Raw genomic sequence first — 23713 nt, 5'->3', positions numbered from 1 at the left:
CAGAGTTGGGCAATGCCGAGCGTTCGGATTCCTGCGTGCAGCCGCCCACCGGTTGGGCCATGTTGCTGTCAGTAAACCGGTTCCGGCACACTGGAAGGAAGGCCCCAACAAAAGTCATCCTCGAGTGCGCAGACTCGGGCAGGGGAGGATGGTCAGGTTGGCACGATTAGATAAGACCTGAACGACGTGACGCGCCAGCAGCCGGACGGACCCCAGCCGCCGGCCGTGGGATCGCCTCCGCTTTGCTTGAAACCCGGCCAACTGCTGAACGTTCGACACGGCGGCATGGGTACCAGTCGCCGTAATGGCTGTGTCCATCGGCGCCGAACATGTAGGCGACCTGTTTGCGGCGTCCGCGCCAAGGAAGGGAAGCATCGCACGCACGAGCGCGTCGTGATCCGGCGACTCGGTTCCGCCGCGATAAGATGCTCTAATCTGATCGCTGTTGCCAGTACTGCTCCGCATGTGGGTTTCCTTCGATTATGGTCGACCGGGCGATCCAACGTGGCCGTCTCTTTCGTTGGTAAGTGTTGCGCAAGTTTTTTTTTTTTTGAGCGCAAGTTTGCCAAGAAGGATTGTCGCAAAAGGATGCCGCTAGGTCTCCTCAGTTGAGTAACATAACATGTAGTAAAAAGAAAACTAGTAATTTGCACAGTCTTAGTGTAAGATCTCATTAATACAACATACGACTGACACATAATTAAGTCCTGTTCGATTGAGATTTAGCAAGGCAGGTTGCAAACATATTGACTAATCTCCTACCCAGTTTTCATGACCATGTGTCTTTGCTTCCAGGCATGTTATACTTTGTTATTAGACATATCGTGTAGAATAGTAACACCAAATTCTTGAAAGGCATTAACACATAAGGGCATCTCCAACGTTGACCTCCAAATTCTCTTCGTCATCCATTCGCGGACATAGGGGTACCCCTCCGCGGACACTGATGTGAAAGCCTACTATCCAACGAAACCTGCATACATCCAGCCTGATTTTTTTTAAAGCCCGCATAGTCAAATAGCTGAATATATAGTCTTGGGCAGTTCAAATGTTCAAATGCAGCGGTACTTCTAATCAAATAAGTTCAAATATTACGCTCAAGCATCTGTAGCGAGTCTGTGCACTTCTGGTAACCAGAAAACCCAATCCTTCCCACGATGTTCTTATTCAAGATGAAGTAGTCATCAAAGGACCAGACACCATGGTAGAGATGATCGAAGACATTTTTGCGCATCCAAAACAGCCGATGAAAATTGTCAGCAAAAAGGGCAATGTAGTCAGACATGAGCGTCAAATGGCCGCGCGCCTTGTTGCGGTTGTGCACTCGACGATCCTTGATTGATCCCTTGAAATTAAGAACATGCTCTGCGTCTGCAAGGACCGCCTGCTCTTCCACACTCGATGACTTGTGTGGCGGTCGGAGGAGAGCATTGGAATGGCAGCGATGGAGGAGAAGCGGCTCGGATCCCCGGTGTACCGTTGAAGGTGCAGGACTCGTCGAGTACCGACAGGTGTGTGCCGGGGCGGCCGGTGTGGTGGAACGGCGACGAAGGCAAGAGAGAAAAGGGGAAGGAGAGAAAGTAGGAGGATAAAGATGCGGGGACCGGGAAAAGTTCGGGTGGGGTTTTGGGTGGGGCGGGGGTGTCGGAGTCCTAAGTGTCTGATGTCCGGACTCTCGTAAAGACCCCCAGTCTCTAATTTGCGGTCAAAAGTGCATCTAGACTGCCCGGCCGACCGATACAGATCCACATTAGATGTCACAACTTGTTCGGGCCATGCGGTCCAAACGTGTGCATATGCTTCTAGTATGGTTTGAGGGTGGGCTTTGACGACCTCCTAAGGCCCACCAAGAAACAAACAATAGCACTTAACTATGAACATAAAAGCAAAAAAGTAGACGGTAAGATAAAAATGATGTAGCAAGGCGTGCATATGGTTCTAGTAATTAACACTCCAATGGCAGGGTATACAAAAATCAAAGTTGATGGGGCTACAAATCGGAACTCACCAGGAGGATCTTAAAGTGTCATTTGCCGGGATTTCACTGGTAAATTTTTGGGCGCTTCAGCCATCAGGTGTCAAGGCATTACAGGCCCGACAGTACTGGAAACACTAGCTTGTCGCGAAGCTGTCAACCTGACTCTAGATCTCTCTTTAACACATGTCATAATAGTTTCGGATTGTCAGGAGCTCATCATGAACATCAATAATAATGCAGGTGGGCTGTATGGCAGCATAGTAAAAGAGAGCAGAAAGTTTGTCACATTTTGTGACATGTTCTTTCATCGTCGAGGGAGGGACGTCAGACAAACATAAAGGCTCATGTTCTTTTCAGGCGTTTTTTCTGCATCGGCACCGAAAAATCGGTTCAGTCGCGCTTTCAGGAGCCTGATTTTCGCCGGCATGAGCAGAAAACAGCGCCGGTGGACCCAGGCCAAACCCGGCGCGCTGGGAGCGCCCAGGAGTGCCGTGCGAACTTTTTTGGCGCGAAAAAGCCGCGGGCCCGCCGCGTCAGCGACACGGCTCTCTTCTCGGCCCTTCGTCGTCCTCATCGCCTCGTTTCCCGCGGCGAATCAATGCCAAAGCTGCCGCGCTGCCGCGCCGGTCAGCCTGCGCCATTGATGCCTCACAGGCGGCGCAGTGAAGGCCGGATGACGCGCGTCCCTCGCCCTCCCTCGCTCCCCACGCGTACGCACGGCGGGCACGCGTACGGGCGGCGCCTCGGTCTATATAAGACGCGCCCCAACGAGCTCGGTGATCTCACGCTCTCTCGACACCGTCGTTCCCCCTCTCCTCTCTCTCGCCGTCTCCAGTTCATCACCCATGGCCGAGCGTTTCCCAGGCGACGGCGCGGCGGCGAACGGCTTCGGCCGCCGCCATCTTCACGAGGACGAGGCTCGCCTCCTTTACGAGGCCGAGTACCCGGTCCCGCCGGACATGCGGGTGCCCGTGGCGTGGAGGATCAGCGCCGGCGGCGTGCCGGTGTCCCCGGTACCCACCGGCGCGGCGCGGCGCGCGGAGATCGCACGCATCCGCTCGAACCTGCCGCGGGCGGCAAGGGAGGGGCCACGGTACGTCCCTGATAGCCCGCTCTGGGACCCTTATTTCCGCCGCCGCCAGGCCCAGCAGCTCGAGGCCACCAACGGCGTAGAGCCCTCCGGCAGGCTCAACGCCGCCGGCCGGCTTCGGTGGTGGGGCGTGCCCGGGCGCACGTTGGAGGCCGTCCTCGAGTACATCAAGGGCGGCAACACGCCGCGCCTCGAGTACCCCGCTCCCCCGTCTTTCTCACGCCGCCGGGGAAGCTCCTGGACCCCGAGGCGCATGGAGACCGGGGGGTCCTCCTCCTTGTCCGGCGGCTCGCCCTGCCTCCGCCCCGTCAAGCCGGAGCCCCAGGGCACGCCGGTCAGCGCGCGCACCCGCAGCTCCGGCGTCCGCATCGGCGCCAATGCCTCCCCACCCACCGGCCGCTTCATCCTCGTCGAGCCCAAGCCGGAGCCCGTCCTCCCCGCGGAGTACGAGGAGGTAGCCCGGCGCGGCTTCTCCGACGAGAACGCCCTGCGGTGGGCGCGGGACGACTACCTCCGCGACGAGATGGTCCGGCGGCGCCGGGCCCTGGAGGAGATCGCCGCGCGCAAGCGTGGGCGCGAGGACGAGCACGGCGTCGTGGTCCTCGACAGCGACGACGACGACGACGCCCCCAGACCGTCCAACCCGCCGCGCCAACCGGGGGAGGGATGCAGCAGGGACGACGGAGGCGTAGGCGGGGGCGGCGGCGACGACGACGACGACGGCGGCGGCGGTGACTACACGCTGTTGTACAGCCTCCTCGGCATGTAGAACCGCGTGGGCGGGCGGCGGGGGTAACCCGCGGTAGTTTTTTTTTATATAAAATATGTTTAAGTTTGAACGAACTCGCCGATGTTTGCGTTAAATTTGAGTCATGTTTGCGCCGTTTTTGATTTTTTTGACTAATCGTGGGCGCCGCGACTGGGGGGCACACGCCCCCAGTGCACGGTTTAGCGCCGGTGCGCCTTCAGGGAACGATTTTTTGCTTCTCCTAGAGGCCAACGGCTAGAGATGCCCTCAGATGCCAATGCCACTGAACTTCTCCGGGTTCCATGCCAGCATGCAGATCTTCCAGCCCGAGTGACTGCGCAGACTCGATCGTTGCCCTCGCGCGCTGGCAAGAGAGTCACCGCTGCTCGTGCCGTGTCGGCGGTCAGTGGCAAAGAGAGGCCGACCTCCTTCGAATCCTTCCAAAGTGCCAGGTCCATCTGTGCGTCCGCCCGCGCGAGCGAGTCCGGCCTTGGACAGTGCTCGGTGCTGGCTTGTCGACGACGCTGACATTCCACTTCCAGAGCTTCTTCTGGTTAGCAAACGGCCGTGAGGTATTTCACGAGTTTTTTAGTATACGTACAACCAACTCGTCAGATATTCAACGAGTACTAACTATTCCACAACCATCAGCAGCCCCACTTTTTTTTATTCTACTTAGCAGCTGCATGCCCAACGCATCCAGCGTATTCCAATCTGGTCGATCGCCAGCGAGCTTTATCTTTGCGTCGACGCAGCAGGTTGGGACAACAACTAATTTCCTATCTAATTATGTCACATCTAATCTAATGTCCACTATGTTTGTGGTTCATTTTTTTTCTCTCAGTTTTTTTGTTTCAAGTTGCTACATTATTTGTGGAAGCTTAGATGTGACATTTTTAAAAAATATCTAGATGTGAATTAGACAAACTGTTTTATAGGAGTTAAATATCAGATATTTAGTCGCGGCCGACGACGACTTGGTGAGGGCTATGGGAAATTAAGCGTCCATCCCGGTCCCTGTCGCTACGATTACGCTGCGTGTAGATCAACTGGGCAATTAAGTAGGTGGGAGACATAATAGTAGACTCGTCGACATGCAAACTGAGATCAAATTTGCACATGCGTCCATTGATTGGGACGGCGTGTTCCTGCGGATATTGGAAATCTCTTTCTGTTTATCTAAATTCTTCTAGAAACACAAAATATTTTGTAGCTAATTAGCTGGCTCATGGTCAGCCAGACTAACGAATTTCTGGAAGAACTCACTGTTCCTATATATATATAGACTGTGTGCATCATTCTATCTGAAATCTAAAACATTTTTCTGAAGCTTTTTTGCGCTACTTTTTCTGAAACATTTGTTACTGGATCCAGACGAACAGGGTCAAAAGTTTGGACTAAAACTCAATGGGGTGACATGGCCCTTCCTACAGGCTAGCCATGATAGTACAGTAGGTCATCGTCCCTAACTATTTGTTCAGCCTCCAAGTCGGACACCGTGCGCCCGAGGGTAGGGAAGCAGATTTCGTGTTGCATACGCTGAAGTACATAGTAGAACTAGTGCAGAACCGGGATATTTTACAGGTCAACGTGGACACGACGAGGGGACATGCCAGTGTACGCCACTGAGAGGTCAACTTCCAACTCCACGATCTCCCAGCAAGATCTTTATTAGAGCATCTACAAGAACAACTGGTAATCCACTTCATAAGAGCTCTGTTGTGGCCATTCAATGCAATCACCTCAATCTAGAGCACATCCTTCAAAGCTTGCCGGCGAAAAGGGCGTCATTCCCCTTAAGATATTTGGGCCTTCCTCTATCTGTCTGGAAGCTTAAGTTGGTGGATTGACAATTCCTTATGGACAAGGTTGCGAGCAAGTTGGTTACCTATGATGGCCAAAATATCATCACCATTGGATGCACAACCCTTGTCAAGTCCGTCATCACCTCACAAGCGATCTACTAAACCACGCCGTTGGTCATACCGCCGAGCATTCTTCAAAGCATCAACAAACTCGAGCGAGCCTTCCTTTGGTCCTGATCGGACAAGACGATGGGTGCCAAGTGCAAGGTGAATTGGGAGATTGTTTGCCGATCGCGTGAATATGGCGGTCTAGGGGTCCTCAACACCGACAAATTTGCGAGGGCCTTGCGTTTGAGGTGGCCATGGCTTGAATGGACCGCACCTCACAAGATGTGGGGGGGTTTGGGAAACCCATGTGACGAGGACGACCTTGACTTCTTCTATGCGTCCACAATCATCACCATGAGGAATAGGGCTAAAACACTTTTTTGGGATTCTCCCTGGCTCCATAGATGCAAGCCCAAGGACGTCGCTCCTCTCATCTTTGAGGCCTCCTCGAGAAAAAATTGGAAGGTGCGCGAGGCCCTAAAAAGTAATGCGTGGATCCTCAAGATCAACACCTCCACGGTCGTATCCATTGAACACATTCAACAATTCTTCACTCTATGGGCGCTTTTAACTGATGTCCACCTTGATGAACATGCCGAAGACACCATTGTGTGGAAGCACACGACAAGCGGACACTACTCTACGGCCTCCGCCTACAAGGCCCAATTTCTAGGCTTGGTCATCTCCCCCATGGATGAAATGATTTGGAAGGCTTGGGCGTCATCAAAGGCTAAATTCTTTGCTTGGTTGGCTATTCAAAATAGAATTTGGACCGCGGATAGGCTTGCAAAGCGGGGATGGCCAAACTGCGGGCTTTGCACTCTTTACAAGAGAGATCAAGAAAGTGGACCACATCTCTTCTTCAAATGCCGCTACACCATTCGGCTATGGAACTCGCTCATCGTGAAATTCGGCCTTCACCACTTGGACACTACTACTTGGCAGCTACATGATTCGGTAAAGGAGTGGTGGACAAAATAGAACCGGTGCCGGAGTCCTGAATAGAAAGGCTATGGCCTCCTTACCATGCTCGTGTCATGGACCATTTGGAACGAGAGGAATGCCCGTATTTTTTCGACAGAAGAGCGCTCCTTCACCAATCTTGCTCAACTTCATCGTTTGCGAGGCAAACCTTTGGGTCACTGCTGGAGCAAAGAAATTAGGGGCTATTATTTTACGCGAGTAATCATTCATGCCGTGTAAGAGTGACTTCTGTAACAAACTCTCTATCTTAATTAATACATGAGGCGAATCTTTTGCCTCCAGAAAAAAAGCCGGCAATAATTCCGAACAAGTCGAATCTTCACGTCCTGTTTTGCGTGCTGCAATTGCCCAACGGCGCGGCTTGCAGCATCGCTAGTTCATGGCTACTCACCGGGACGGAGATTACGGCCGGGCCGACGCACGTGGACATATGGCGCTCCCCGGCGGCGCCGCCCGCTCTCTGCTGCTACGTACATTGCCTCCGGCGCTGGCCGTTTACCTGCACTTTACCGATTCAATGAAGTTTTTCCTCAGCTTATTATTACCGGTCGTCTTGTTTCAAAAAAAAAACTTGTTTCAAAAATTATTACCGGTCGCGCTCGCGTTCTACCTGACCAACGAAGGTCTAGTGGCTGTGTAGTGGCAGTGGAGAATCGTTCGCGGCCATGGGCTGTCTGTCCGGTAAGGTGTCACCGAACTTCTCCAGGCTACGTGACTTGGGAATAATTTTTCAGGTTGAGTGAGTGTGCAGTGACTGGACCGTGCCCTGGTGCTCGGGGCAAAAGTGTCCCTGGAGCGAGTGTCGTGTCTGTGGCAAGAGAGACCGACCTTCCTTTGGAAGCGCCAAGTCCAACTATGCGTCCCCCGAGCCCGGCGATAAAGTTATTCCCTGCTCGGCCGTCGTCGACGTTGACGTTCCAGAGCTTCTTGGTGAACAAATGCCCGTTGAATATTTGAGCAGTTTGTTGTTGGTAGTTGTATTGGCAAATACAAACTGGTCAGATATTCAACAAGTTTGTCAGTTAAACTACTCCACTTGGGAGGTAGCTGTTTCAACTTATCTAGAGTATGTACATGCATAAACTGCCGGGCACTGATACTTTAAGTTCGTTCATCTGAAAAGGGCACTGATATTTTACGTTCGTTCAGAAAAAGGAGCCCCGCAGGCACTTTATTTGATAGAGAGACGAGAGCCAACTGAGAGACATGGCGCCAATCCAACAGGTGATAGGCATTGGTCTGCCCCGCAACTCATTTCTGGCCAAAAAACACAATTAATTATGTATCGCCTTCAATAACTAACAAGAAGCTGGCCAGCTGTGCGTTCTCCCAACATCATCTTGTTGCGCAAGTTCAAGAGTTGGAGGTGCTAGGCTATCCCAAGTTCCCAACCCAGAAAGAAGAAAAATATACAGTAACAAGCAGGAAGAACCAATCCTCGACCCAGGACCAATTCATTCATCATTCGAATCATGAACTCAATAGAAATGTCGTCGGAATCGGGGGATTTCTCCCGTGCTCTGGCCTGATCCGGCCGGCTGGGAGCTCCACAGGCGCCGCATGATGGGAGCAAGCGACGGCGAGACGCCACCAAGGAGCTTATCCAAAGCCGAAACAGGGGCAAGTCGTGCCCACACTCCAGAAGCAGAAAGTTGTTGCGCCGCCTGCTCTGGGTCGGTACATTGCCTCCGGCGCATGGCGTTTACCGGCGGTTTACCGATTCGGAACTTTTTCCCCGGCCGGCCTATCGGTCGCCCTCGCGTCCTACCTGGACACTGGAAAATCGCAGTATGTAACCATGGATTGCCTGCCCGGTCAGGTGCCACTGAACTTCTCCAGGTTTCGTGGCAGGCAGATCTTTCCAGCCCGGGTGACTCTGCACTGACTCGATCATGCCCTGCTGCGTCGGCAAGAGAATTTCTTCTGCCCGCGTCCGCGCGCGCGGCCGAGTCCGGCGACGCTGACATTTCAGAATATCTGGTTAGAAAATGGATATTTTACGAGTTCGTTAGAACGTACTACCAACTCGTCAGACATTCATCATCAACCCCACTTGATTTGTTTGCTTAGCAGCTAGCCAACGCATCCAGTGTACCTACAGTCCTACACATACAGCGGTTCTGAACAGAAGACGATCTTAGAGATGATTTTCTTTGTGCCTGCGCCGGTACGATGTATGATCAGTATTCGGATCGTTAAGCCAAAGAAACACCGTATTTGATAGGGAGATGGGAGCAAACTGACAAGTACTGGTGTGGCGAGCAACTCGTTTCCGGCCAAGAAACATAACTGATTAAACAAGAAGGTAGCCAGCTGTGCGAGCCCACCATCATCTTCTTGCGCAAGTTCAGGAGTTGGAGGGGGAATCCCAACCGCTACGCCGTCCGTCGAGCCAACAGTAAAATATCACAACTAGGAAGAAGAAAAATCTCAGTTCGTTCACCAATTCGATCTTGAAAATTCTACAGAAATCTCGCCGGAACCGCCGCGTGCGTGTTTCGCCTCGCCTGATCCGTTCGGCCGGGGGCGCTCACGGGTACGGCGTGACCGGAGCAAGCGACGGCAAGACGCCACCGATCTCACGCGGAGCTTATCCGAAACCGAAACAGGGTCCAGAAAGGAAACAGAAGCAGAAGCAGAAATGTGCTGCGCCAAACAAATCATCAAAGGACGGATAAGCCTCCCGCCACGGGTCAAAGAATTAGATGCATCAACCATGTGTCTCAATTTATAACCCGCTCATGTAGTTATATCGTACACCAAGGGCGTTCGTTTTACACCACGGAGAGCACAGGACGAGCTCACTCTATGTACAGATTACACAAGAGAGGAGGTAGCTAAATGGATCAGGTCGGGATCAAATTGGGTCAAAACTCAGAAGCATCTAACTGTATCTTGCATCTTGCTATGGCATGTCGACGTTGATTTGTTTACTGGTACTTGTCGATGGGACGCTCGCCGGCCGTGGACGTGGCGGAGAGCCGGCTCGGCCTGGGGCGGAACCCGCCCACGCGCCTCCGCTGCTGCGAGTGCTGCGCCGCGGGGGACGGGGCGAGGGCTCGGCGGGCACACTGCCCGCTGTCCATGCGCTTCGAGCCCAGACTGCAGGTACTGCGGATGGACGGAGGGGAAGCAGGCTTGCTACTGCCGGCGGGGGTCGCCTGCTTACGCTCCTTGTGGAGGCTGCACCGGAACGAGCCCGGGTGGTTCGTTGAGGAGCACATGCAGGACCGCCGGCTGCTGGCTGCGGAAGCTCCACCGGTGGAGGACTGGGACGAGACGCTGACGGAGTTGCCGGACGAGCGGGTCGCGCCGCTGCCGCCGGCGAGCTTGACGCGGATGGGCGAGGCGGAGCGGTAGCTGGGTATGGACAGCACCGGGCCGCTGGGCCGACTTGTGGTTGCTGTCGCCATGAGAGATCGAGGAGCGCGAACAGTTGGAAACGGGCGCGTGGAGGGGAGGGAGATTCTGGTGTCACTTGAGTTGAGTCGGGAGTGAATCTGGGAGAAGCAGGTTGGCCGGAATTTATAGAGACGATGACGAGCTTCAGTGGGTGGGGAGTTTGGTCAAGTGGGTGGGGAATTTAACATACGAACAGCACTGTTGCGTAAGTTTCTCTTGAGAAAAGGCGTGTTAGGAGTACCCCGCGCATGTGCCGGTTCGGTTGGAACTGAGCAATGCCGATCCGAATCCTGCGTGCGGACGCCCACCGCCTGTGCCCGGAGTAGGACCCATCTCATCTGTTTTTTTCGAATCCCGGATGTTTTTTTCGGCAATTGCATGTTGCTGTCAGTGTTAAGCAAACCGGTGCCTAAACCTGTCCTGGCACACTGAAAGGACGGGTCCAGAAAAAGAGCAAGTCGTCCTCCAACAACCAGAGCGACGCAGAGCCAGAGGACCTGATCGACTCGTGACGGGCCAGCGGCCGGCAGCGACGGTACCCCAGCCGCCGGCCGTGGGATCGCCTCCCTACGCTTTGCTTGAAACCCGGCCGACCTCCGAACGACACGTCGGCGTCGGTATCACTATCAGTCGCCGTGACGGCAGTGTCCAGCAGCGCCGAAGATATTTATTCGTGCCCATATACGCGATGTGTTTGGACTAGAAAGAGTTTGTGGAGTCCGCGGGAAGGAAGGAAGGGATCGTGGAGCCGGCGATGGTGCCCGAGCGCGTCGTGCTCCGGCCGGTTCCGCCGCGATAAGATGCTCTCATCTCATCTCATCGCCGTTGCTACTGCTTTCCTTCTATTCTGGTCGACACAACGATGAGACGTGCCGTCTCTTTCACTGCCCGTCCGCCTCTCTTTCGCTTTATTCTTCCTGCCTTTTGTCCTTCCTTCCGTATTTTTGCTGTGAACGGCCGGGTGTCCAAAGATCATCAGGCCGTCCTTGCTACTCTGCGTCGGTTAAAGCTCATTAATCCTCACAGATGTAATTACTACAGGCTTAATTAGTTACAGCCATGTGCTGCTGCACTGACCCTGGCCACATGCCTGCGTGCACGGATGCATGCAGAGGCATATTTCCGCTGTGCTAAACAGTCTGATCCCTGCCTCAGTGGGCATAATCAGTAACCCAGCCACGCCCACACAGTGTTCCTTTTCCTAACTAGACTGCACATCTAGTCTAGTGCTAAAGCAGTGTACTGCCCCGGTCATGGCAACGGTACAACACAAAGCACGGCTAGGTGCCGACCAGATGCATGCGCGCCGACGCGTACGGACGCCGCGTGCACATGGTCGGCCTCGCTGCGTGTCGCCAGCTTTGGAGCGTGCGTGGCGACAGCTCGCGCACTGGGCGCTCTGGGCCGGGGGCTACCACCGTTCATTTGGATCTGGCACAGCTCGTCGTGCCGGCTCGGTCCGCCGTTGTCTTGTTTATCTTTTTTTTCTTCTGTTTTTTTAGAAAAAATTTCAATCTATTCATCAGCTATCAAGATAGTACAAAGAACACCAGAAGTAAAAAAAATCTATATTCATAGACCACCTAGCGATGACTACAATCACTGGAGCGAGCCGAAGGCGCGCCGCCATCATCGCTCCTCCCTCATCGGAGTCGGGCAAACTTTATTGTAGTAGAAAATCAGAAATTCGTCGTGCTAAGGCCCCATAGGACCAACACATTAGAACAGCAACCGCTGACGATGAAAAGAAGCATAGATCTAAAGTATCCAATCTGAAACACACAAATACAGACGAACGAAGACCGGATCCATGTGGATCCATTGAAGACAAACGCCGATCGAATCCCATGAGATCCGCCGGAGACAAACCTTCACATGGCCTCCAACGATACTAGGAACACCATCGGAACAGGGCTAGGCGGGAATACCTTATTCCATCTGCAGAGAGCCGCCTCCGCCTTGCATATCTGAGTAGGACACAAATCCTAACAAAACTTAAAAAAACATCAGAACGGAACAATGGTCCTAAGAACACAGAAGATGAGGTAAACCAGCAACGGCGCCGGCGGGAGGCAGGAGAAACCCTAACACCAAACGGAACAATTTACTCTTATTGAAATTAGTCTTAAGGCCTAACAATTGCTCAAAAAGACAAAGCCCCATCTTCATGTTCCTAGCTTACGCAAGGTCATGTTCCATAAAAATAATCGTATCATCCGTATATTGCAAGATGAACAGACCCCATTCACAAGATGCGGAACAAGCTCTCCTACTTGGTTGTTCTCTTTAGTCCCGACCTATAAGAACAACCAACATATCCACTGCTATGTTGAATAATACCGAAGATCTCAAATCTCCCTGTCTTAAGCCCTTACAAGTCTAAAAATAATGACATATATAATCATTCAACTTAATTCTCACACTATCTTTCTCTATAAAGGAATCCACCTGGCTTCTCCAGCTTTCATTGAATCCCTTCATACGTAAGGCTTGCTGTAGAAATGACCATTTAATCTTGTCATACGCCTTCTCCAAATCCACTTTGAATATAATTCCATCAAATTTCTTCGAATGGATTTCGTGGAGAGTTTCGTGTAGAACCACAACTCCCCCTAGGATGTGTCTACCTGGCATGAATGTCGTCTCAGAGGGTTGTACTATCAAATGAGCTATCTCCGTCAACCTATTCGTGGCAACCTTAGTAAAGATTTTGAAACTAACATTAAACAGACGTATCGGCCTGAACTGCTCAATGCGTACAGCCTCCACCTTCTTTGGCAACAGCGTGATTGTTTCAGAATTTAGGTGGAAAAGCTGCAGATGTCCCTTAAATAAACCATGGAACATGGGAATAAGATCTTCCTTAATAATATGCCAACACCTCTTGTAGAACTCAGCTAAAACCCATCAGGACCGGGAGCCTTGTTCTGTTTCATTTGTGTTATTGCTTCAAACACCTCTTTCTCAGAAAATGGAGCTGACAATACCCCGTTTTCATCATCATTGAGTTGAGGTATGTCCCCTGTTACGTGCACATCAAGTAGACCAGTCACCAATCTAGTGACGCGTTCAAATAATGAATTCAACAGAAATCTCGTCGGAATCGGGGGATTTCTCCCATGTTCTGGCCTGATCCGGACGACTGGGAGCACGGGTGCCGCATGACGGGAGCAAGCGACGACGAGACGCCACCGAGGAGCTTATCCAAAACCGGAACAGGGGTGTGACGTATCCACTCTCGAGACACAGAAACTGACGCAGAAAGTTGTTGCGGCAAAAAAATCATTAAAGGGGTTGCTCAAAGAGTACCATCAAGAGGATACAAACCCAAAGAACATACAACCAACCTCTGCATAGCTAGGATACACACAGCTTGCACCAACACACACACATACACACACGCCAGATAGCCAAGTCATATAAGACCAAATCTAGGTGTAGGCAAGTAAAAGAAAAACCCGAAACGATCAGATCCACGATCGACAAACTATATCAGTGACCATATCCGCACCAACCATCTCATAACACCACACAGAACACGAGGTTCTTTAACAATAACGCCTTCAAGAAGGGAGCAACATTCAAGTGTTGCCGTCACCGGATCCAACCGCCAAGGCTCGAATCTAGGTCACCTGAGGAAACAATTGAAGCATATCCGAGCAATGCCTTCAACAAGGTAACGACGTAAAAGAACATTGCCATTGCCAGGTATAACCAGCTCGGGTAAACCTAGGCTTTCACCTCGGAGCTCGCGACTAGGTGCTCACAGCATGAACATCGAAGTCACTCAAGTGTTGTCGCCACCCCTTTTCCGCAATCCTAGCAGCTACATGCGATGCGATCGCTGCCACCGCACAACCTTTCCTCCGCGTCAAGCCGCCGTCCATCGTTTGTATCACACCGCCAAAGTCAACCATTGGACATAGAGAGATGAACCCTGCCGAAGATCCCTCGGTGACCACCGCCGTCATGGAGCTGCAAGAGGTCGCTGCAATAGTCTGCAGGCACCCCACTCGACTGACCGAATTTGGATCACCACCACCCTTGCACCAAATCCAACAAGGCCCAGGATCTGCACCGCCGGAGCACGGCCGCGACCAAGGACCTCGAAGATCAGCAGGGCTAACCGCCAAAAAACGATCGAAGGCACAACATACTCCGGTCAGACCCGGCCCGACGTAGGAGCTATGTCCAGAGGACGCCCCGTACCCTGCCCACCTCGAACGCCGCAAGGCACGACATCCTCCATGTGTCGCTGAATGGTAGGCCGTCTCAACGACGGAGCCTGGTGGGACCCATATCAACAGCCCCATCAACTCCGTCCAGATCGCCGCTGTGCGCCATCGACGAAGCAGACCGGCGGCGCCGCCTCAACCGGGGAACCCCGCCCGGCTGCCAGACGTGACGCGAGACTCGCGCCACCCCAGCCTTGCTCGTCCGGCGTCCCTGCCCTCTACCCCCTCAACACCTTTGACGCTGGGGCCCCCCGGCGCCGCAGACGAGGCCGACGGCAGCGGCGGTGAAGATTTGATCTGGGTGGAGTTTCTTGGCGGCGCTAGGTTTCGCCCTGGGGAGCGACACGGGAGCGCCTGGGGAAAACACGTAATGCCCTTCGTAAAAAATCATTAAAGGATGGACAAGCAGATTCACTGGCGCGCCGCCAGCACTTGGCGTTTACCGACGATTTACCGGTTCTGAACTTTTTCCCCAAAATGCTAAACGCACGGGGTGTTTACAGGCTTTTACGGGCTGCTTCCATATAAATTAACCTGTCCCTGATTTTCAGGTGGGTGAGGCCCAATCTCCCACCTTAATCCAACTAGTACAACGCCCGTGCGTTGCCATGGACCTTTTAATTCTTTATTCTGATTGCACATATATAAATGTATTATTGTATATAACTCGGTGAATTTTAAGCCCCTTCAAACAACACCACGTCGGCAATTTTGTCAAAGGATTCCTTTTGAATGTTGACATAATACATCTCCATCTCTCTCATACTCTGCAAAAATAAGCATATATGAAAATTCATCTTATATATTATCATATCCAACAAGTATTACAGAAGAACCATTATTTGTACATACCTCTTCCAATTGTGTAAGATTTCAATGAGTTTTCAGTCCGCCCATCATAAAGCTTTGTGAGTTGACACTTTCAAAGCATCATCCGAAGTCATAGTTCTTATCTCCAATCTACAAAAGGGAATATATAAACACATATTTAAAAAAGTCAGATAAGCCCATATACAATATATATTCATTTGTCAGCTGCTCGCTTTGAGCAAGTGATATTTCTCTCACAGCAAACAAATATTTTCCCCTAAAAAACACAAACGGCAGCACATTTTCTTCTCATCTTATAATAAACAAAACAGTTCACTCTCTCACTCTCATCGCACGACACATGCACATCTCATTCCCCCGGACTGCTCTCCACGTCACGGCGTCGACGCCGCCATCTCTCCCCACCACGCCTTTTTGCTGCCGCCTTCCCTCGACGCCATGTCATTCAGCCCACACCTTCCTCTCACCGCCATCTCTCCTTCCCTCCACTGTGTCGCCCGCCCCCTCCTCTCCTCTCCACGACGTCCCAGCCCAATTCCCGGTGCCAAGGAATGCACATCGCTGTAGCTGAGGGCGACCACCAGTGTGTTTTTGCTGCCAAGTTATATGAAATGATATATATCATGCGATCCTTTTGCCCCTTTTAAAATAAAAAAAGACTCTTGTCAAGGTATGTGCCCGCGAGTTGCCATAACACCAAACTTTATTGAGGCAATAAGAGAAGCATAAGGGGACAAATCCCAGAGAAAATAAAATAACCAAAAGAAGATTATGTTTTGGTTATGAAGCATAGACAAGGTCATCCACGAGGTGCCCCACACCGCCTCGCTCTCCATGGCAACTGTCTATCAGCTCAAACCAGACAACCGCCATTCAGCAGATCATGGATCTAGTGTGGGTTAACTCCCTCATTGTGATAAAAAAAAGGTATGGACCACTCCTTTGCCGTGCACTCTTCCTTATTCACATTCTCCTTTCATTCACCCCTCTGCATCAAGTGCCGACAGCAATAGTGGCAACGGAGCGGCTGCGGATTCTTTCCATATCTGAGCACAATAAGATGGCCCTCAACCAGATTTGATTGGACTTGACACCCATGATTAGAAGGCTATCATCAACTTACTCACCGAGGTACCATCTGATGACAACAACATAATAAAATTCATTTCTTGCCGAGCTATGTCCCGTAGCAATTTCCTGACAAGCACTCAATCATAAGGACAAGTCAAGACATAACAACATATTGGCCATGCATTTCTAAAAATCTACAATACACATACCATGGTCATAATATGTGATGTCGTCTCTTTTTTCCCTTTCATATTTTTAACACCGAGTTAAAATATTCCCTTGCCTCCAATGTCATTGTGACAGTTGCAATGCTCCATGTTGTGTCTCAATGTTGTCACACAATAGGGTCCTCTATTAGATGAATTTTGATAAAGAAAGTTGGTTTGGTTATATCTTTGTAGTTTCTTATATACAAAAACTACCGTAACAAGATAAATAAGTAGAAAATTATTCTATTTTTCTACACTATCGACCCTAGGCAATTAGCATCATTTAAACGGTAAAATAATGCATTTCGTTAACTTGTGATGGTCGGTAAAATAATGCATTTTGATAACTTGTGAAAATAATCAGAAAAATATCATGTTTTTCTTACTCAATAAATGGCGATGCATGTGGAGTGCACACAATCACTGAACAACCTTGGTCAAGCAACCTAAATAAAAAGTAAAAGCACCATAGTTTCTAGGAAATGACTTCAGCTCATTCATATGAAAGCATGTTTAGAAGATAGAAGTATATGAGCGCACCTGGCCATAAATTCCCTCGCAGAGAAAGGAATTATGACTGAAACATGAAGCTAGCATATGGACATCGATAATTAAATAATGAGGAATGCACTCAAGAGAAAGGAATAAAATGTTGAGTTTTTGCTTACAAGGGCAATAATTCAGATCATGTGACTTCCACTTATAATTAGCAAGAAACTTTGCATCAAACATGGCCATCAGATATGAAGTGATTATTATCGGAAAACCAGGACCAACAGTTTTGGGCATGTAGTTTCTCGTTAGCTCTGTCCGAGCCACTTTATCTCCATGATAAATCAGACCATTTAGAGAAGGAGCAAACCTAAAATTAAGTATTCCACATAAGATAGCAAACAAACTAAGCACAGTGAAGGACAACTCTGGATGCTTTACCTCATTGAGTCGTTCAACCAGTTTGACAGGGTGGAAGGAAGAGCAATAACCATGTATGGACCATACAGACCATTCCCTTTAAGATGAGCAAGAAATGCAATTGTCTAAATTGTTTCTCCAAGGCCCATTTGATCACCCAGTATCCATTAAGCCCATTTTGCCACTGTGATATTAGCCACTTAACGCCCTTTATCTGGCAAGATTTCAACTTCCCCCTCTCAATAACGAACAAGGCTGGCTTGCTCTCTTTCCCACTGTTCTTATTCTGTTAGAGTACCATCATCAGCAGAACGATCTTCACGAGATTTTGTAAGCATGTCTGCCACTGCGGTTTTAGCCTTCGTCTGAACAACATTTTATTTCCAGTAATTAGATATAACATAAGGTCTAATCGAGGAAATGAGTTGCTTTCCCTATATATTCTTCTAACTAATAACAGAACAAGATAACACTCAGAATGATGAGCCATCTCATGGAAAATATTAAAATAAATGTTATTCAACTGACATTAACAAGTCCAAGTCAAAGTAATTTAAACCTTAGAACATCTTGAATAGTCCATTTAACCAAGATTTGTAACCTTTCGTTAAGAAAGATGCTACTAATAAAAAAGAAGTCGGGAATTTCTGATGAGTAGACATTATGAGATCAAGCTCCCCCATCTAAAGTTAATTCACGAGGAAACAACGACCAGATGAGGTAAATACACTCACTTTCAAAGTAGGTCAATGACAAACATCCGGTCTCTTCCTTGCCGAGATACCCTCAGTAAAAACTACCCTGTTCATCATGTTGACAGGCTTCCTCTCGCTGCAAATCCAACACGATTCAGCCGCTTCCTAACTAAGCAACAAATTTATACATTACCTTAGAGAACAGGCAATAGCATGTCATATCATGTTTGTGTGGGTAGGTAAAATTCACTAAATGATGATATTATAGAACCAAATTCTGTAAAGAACAAAAAAACAGACATGGGAGCAATCACCATCGACCAGTCAAGAAAATGTCGATCGCCTTGGTCCCGGAGTGTACAATACAGACTGTTAGCAGTGGCAAAGGTCCACTGAAGGTGTCTGTGAGCCAGATGAGATAAGTGCCATGTAAACTGACACAAACTTACAGTGAGTGGAGCACGGCAAGCTAGATGATGTTCCGACGAGATTTGCTGGGTTGGCAATTTTGATTTGCTGAGTCAGGGATTCGATCGAGGGGCTTTATGGCACGCCAGAAGAGGGATGGCACCCTGGCAGCGAGCTGTATCAGTTCTCCGGCGCGGACATAGCACCCCATGGCTGCGAGCTGGATCAGTTTACCGACATGGCAAATCACAGCTTTTGCCCCATTCTGGCGTTTGTGCTGGAGGACGAAGTGGTGAAGACACGAACATAGTGGGTATGAACTGCAACACAAATTCGACAACCAACAACGATGGGAGCACATCTCTGAAGTAAAACAAATACACGATGCGGTAGAGGTCTGATTGTATAGTAACTTAAAGTTAACCAATCTTTTGGAGAGGACGTATAGACGCACACCACAAAGGTCCAGTTTGTAACTCGACAAAAGTGAACATGGGAGCAAATAAAACATGTACACATTAAGATTTAATTTGTATTTTGTCTTCTATCACTTTGGCGATCACTTCAAAAGTATTTATCTTCGATCATAGTAGTACTTTGACTTCAAGGAACTGACACTAATACAATCAGACCTATGTAGCCTGGATGAACCCCAACTCTGTTTGATTCATCGTTTGACATCCAATTAAGATAAAAATTAATCTAGACCTACAGCTCGAATAAGCTAAATTAGAGCACTGAGTGAGCACTGCACCAGCAATCATCCTCCAAGACCATGACCAAAATGGTCAGAATTTTTCTTGCTTTTTCCTCCTCACTCTGGCAATTATTCAGATTTCTTTCAGAATTAATGATCACAGCAGATTTCTTTAGAAGAAAAACATGTGTGCATCCTTTCGGTAATATACATGAAAGGCAAAAGTTCAGAATGATAAAAATTTATATTTTATTTACCTAGTAAGAAAATAGAGTTCTCATATTTTGCTGGATGAAATCTGAAGTAGTCCCTCCATATCAGCTCAAATAATACCCTGAAACCATTGCCATGTCAGGAATAGCAGTCCAGTATGAATTAGAGCATTATGTATACAAGACTTCAAACATGGAATTGAGCTTAGTCTTTCCGTTTTAGTATAAGATGATTGTCTTCCTAAAAAACACAATTTAGCACACTTCCCAATAACACCTCCTATGTCCTCTCAAGTTTCTCTAGCTCCACATCAACCCAATTAACATACTTGCCTACATAGAAGCATGGCGATATTTCATATTAAAGCTAATTAAAATAAGAGAGCAAAATTCACGACAATATCACGCTACCACCTGCCATTTTTCGGTAAGATGCCATCAGTCAAAGCATGCAGATCAGAGTCCTTCTCTCTATCATAACTAATTCTAAAAATTAGCATAAGTCTAAAAGCTTTCGAGGTGGTATGTTAAAAAGAGGGAGAGAGAGAACAAGGTAATAGACAAAGAACAGTTGCACCCATTGACTGGTTTTACCTGTAGTCAAAATTAGGGAAAATATAATGAAGAAAATTCACTACTAAATCCACAGTGGTGATATCTATTACAGAAGTAACCACCAAGTGGTCGTGTTGAACCTGTAAGCCAAAATAGGGGTCAAAAAAGTGAAAGACAGACAACATGCTGGTGAACTCTGCTGTCATAATTGAAGAGTTCAAACTTAACATAAGTGAACGAATGAACTGCAGTCTTTTCTTATATAATAACAACAATCTTGACAGCAACTTTTTTCCCATCATGTGTTGTGGACGCATGGACTTGCACAAGAAAAGCACTTGCAAGCAGGACAATGAAGAATTATGCAAAAACCTACACCAACGGGAATAGGGGAAAGCCAAATTTTATGTCAGAGTTTCTTCTAAGCTAAAAACAAGCTGAGCATAAATCCAGGTTCTGATTCAAGGTGAATACTCTGTTGGCAAACAACTGAACTAAGCACACTCAGTCTGATTGTTTGGTTTTGCTAATCAATACAAAAACGAAGTTACTTCAGAAGGGTGTAAGACAATGCCGTGATGCAATGAAGGAACTAACGGTTTGTGGCAATTATCCATTCTCTTTCTTGATGACTCCGCGGACGACCTCTTGAGCATCGACGCCCTCATCGTCTGCACATACACCTGTGGTAGTACAAGCAAACAAGCAGCTGTTCCACAGCCACAAAATTATGCAATCTTACCACAGATGAATCCAAAGTGAATTCAGGCGTATCCTCACAGAGTTAGGAATTCCTTTCCGTACCAGTTGTGCGATGTGCTGGCCGAGCTTGATGTAGATGTTGCCGTTGCGAACGCAGAGCTCCTGGAGTCGGTTGGCGGAGTGGCCGCCCTGCGTGCACCCACTTTGTAGGAAGGGAAGAGACATGCAATCGGAGAGGAGAGGGATGCGGGCGCCGCCAGGCCGCTGGATCGCGCGCGGCCGCGTTCGCCGGATCCCACCCCGCGTGCGCCCACTTCGTGGTTAGGGAGGCGACGTGTGACCAGAGAGGCGAGGGATGTGGGCGCCGTCGGGCCTCTGGATCGCGTGCGGCCGCGTTCGCCGGAGCCCGCACCGCGTGCGCCCACTTTGTGGTTAGGGGGAGACCGGTGTGGCCGGAGAGGAGGGGGAGCGGGCATCCTTCGCCGGTGGCCGCCCACGCTCGAGGGAGGGGTAGCGGCGGCGGGGAACCCTAGGCAGAAGATCCAGAGGCGGTGGCGAAGGGATGGAGCGGCGCCGGCTTTGATGTGGGAGGGCGGCGGCGAAGGGATGGAGCGGTGGCGGTGAAGGGACGAAGGGCAGCGGCGGGCGAGCGAGGGCAGAGAGTCGTGCGTGCGACTGTTTCTCGCTCGAGGGCAGGAGACCTCGCTCGTACGTGCGGGCGATTGGTTTAGGATTTTTTTGGCTGGTTAATTTTCGCCGGTTTTTTTTCGCTGGTTAATTTTCGTTCGTGTCAGTTCGATGCGATGGGAGGTTGGTCGCGTGGGGGCGGGTGCGGGAATCGATGACGGGGTTTTTCTTGGTTTTTCGTGGCTGAGAGAGAGGTGAGAGGAAGTATCAAAGAAGTATCAAAAAAGACCGGGTGAGGTGGGATAAAAATAAAATCCGAAATACAATCTTTCAACTGAGATATTAAAAGTAGAGATCAGTCCCTACCAACTCAGAGTCACCCCATAAAATCCCTGTATTTAGCCCGTGAATGTAGCATTGCTGCCTTTTCCCCGGGCTGGCCTATCGGTCGCCCTCGCGTCCTACCTGGACACTGAAAAAAACGCTGTGCGTAGCCATAGACTGCCTGCCCGGTCAGGTGCCACTGAACTTCTCCAGGTTCCGTGCACCGGGGTACTGACTCGATCATGCCCTGCTGCACCGGCAAGACAGACTAGAGAGTCTCTTCTGCTCACGTCCATAGCATTTGTGCGTCCGCCCGCGCGACCGAGTCCCGCGTCAAGTGCTCGGCGCCGGCAAGTTGGCGATGCTGACATTTCAAAAAGTCAATTAGATCGGTGGTGCTAAAAGTTGGCATAAACGGTTGCTTTGATGCTAGAACTTGTGCTGTACATCGAAATGGTGCAAAAACTTGACACGAGCGTGTAAATACGGCGCTAATCATGTTTGTATACGCTAGCACTGCTGACGACGCATGCCAACGTGGCATGGGGCCCGTTGTCAATGACAATACAATGTTTTTTTTTGCAAAAATCACCAATTTTTTTATTTTTTCCACAGAAAAGCCCCTGACAAAAAACACCTCGTTTTTTTTATTTCTTCAATTTCTTCCACGGAAAAGCCCCCGAAAAAAATGGCACAGTAGGCATTCGACCAGAGGACCTCTAGTACCCTTCGTGTGCAGCTAACCACCCCATCAACGTCGTCATTGCAGTGTAGAATAGAAAACATATGAGCTAAAATTCGAACATGCAATCTTAGGTCAAGGAACGAGTAGAGCTACCACACTAACAATTGAAATTACATGTTTACAAAGTATTGTCACGTATTATGTCTATAGCATAACACGCTCATGGGCTAAAACGGAATTCAGATAGTGCAGCCCATTTTCAACATGTTAGTTTTTTTAGAAATTACATAAATATTTTAATTAAAATTTTAAGTAATATCCATATAAATAATGTAAATCACATTATTAAAATTTTCATATAATTTCACAAAATGTCCACCCATTAGATTCAAAAAAATTGAAAATATAAATTATGAAATATAAAAAATATTAACTAATTTTAGAAACTTTTTCCATATTAATTCAGTATTTTAAACCAATTTCTATATATATTTATATTTAAATAAATTCAAGCTGTTTTCAATAAAGTATTCATCCCTTGGAAAGAGTAGCATATAAAATTGTCCAGGCCATAAAAATATTATGTTATTTTAAAAGTGTTCATATGTTTTTAATAAAGGTTTTGTGTTTTCTAAAAAGTAATTATACATTTTAAATTAATATATGTATAGAAAATAAATATGACCATACTGTACCATCAGACTGCAATTCCTCCAATACACATTTACAATTATATGTATATTATTTACTATTTATAGTTATAATTTAATTCCTTTTACAAACTTCACAAAGTGAAAAAAAAACTAACATGTTGTAAATGGGCAGCACTAGCTTCTGTCCGTTTTTCCCACGAGCACATTCTGTTGTAGACATAAGGCCAACTCCACCGCGCGACCCCATCCTATCCGGTCCCGTCTGTTTGGAGTAAAACGGACAAACAAGACGGCCCAGCGCGCGACGGCCCAAACCCATTTGGTCTGTTTTGTGTCCGGGCCGACCCATTTCAAGCGCATCTTTGCGTCGGGTTTGGATCGCCGCGGACACCGAACAGACGCGCTGCTCGTCCGCGTCTGGCCGCGTGGCGGGGCGGCCACCTACCTCCCGCCCGCCAACATCAATGTGCACGGGTGGCAGACCCCACCTGTCATCGGCCCAGTGGAAGGTCGCCGTCCTTCTTAAATAGGGAATCCGTGGACCGGTCGTCGTCCACACTGCCCCACTCCATCCATCGGCCTCCTCGAAACCCGACCGCGCTAAACCCTAGCCCCCTCCCTTGTCGAGTTCGCCGGCCGGCCACCCTCGACGCCATGGGCTTCTGGAACCGTAAGAGGAAGCACGACCGCGAGGCCGGCTCCTCGTCGGGGCGCCGCGCCGGCTCCGGGAAGCACGACCGCGAGGCCGGGCGCCGCGCCGGCTCCGCATCACCACCACGCCG

At 49.3% G+C, this 23713-nt stretch overlaps 1 protein-coding gene and 1 long non-coding RNA gene across 13 annotated transcripts; both read right to left on the bottom strand.

The window, feature by feature from the left end:
* Positions 1-9419: 9419 nt before the first annotated feature.
* LOC125512848 lies at positions 9420-10286 on the bottom strand. Its single transcript, XM_048677921.1, has one exon. It carries the CDS (start codon positions 10124-10126, stop codon positions 9644-9646), a length of 483 nt encoding a protein of 160 aa, XP_048533878.1. The 5' UTR covers positions 10127-10286; the 3' UTR covers positions 9420-9643.
* A 5580-nt stretch (positions 10287-15866) lies between these two features.
* LOC125515192 lies at positions 15867-21333 on the bottom strand. 12 transcript variants are annotated; one of them, XR_007286861.1, is made up of 8 exons: positions 20538-21333; positions 19800-20080; positions 19431-19718; positions 18108-18796; positions 17395-17738; positions 17130-17323; positions 17002-17051; positions 15867-16907 (listed from the first exon to the last, which is right to left on the bottom strand). It is a non-coding gene; the product is annotated as an uncharacterized LOC125515192 (long non-coding RNA). The 12 variants fall into 12 exon arrangements; XR_007286850.1 differs by having other exon boundaries at positions 15867-16378; positions 16462-17323; XR_007286860.1 differs by having other exon boundaries at positions 15867-16603; positions 16848-17323.
* Positions 21334-23713: the final 2380 nt, after the last annotated feature.

The sequence above is a fragment of the Triticum urartu genome, chromosome 6 (genome assembly GCF_003073215.2).
Source record: "Triticum urartu cultivar G1812 chromosome 6, Tu2.1, whole genome shotgun sequence".
Lineage (NCBI taxonomy): Eukaryota > Viridiplantae > Streptophyta > Magnoliopsida > Poales > Poaceae > Triticum > Triticum urartu.
Note: the sequence above shows the minus strand (reverse complement) of the source record. Positions and strands in the feature narration are given on the sequence as shown.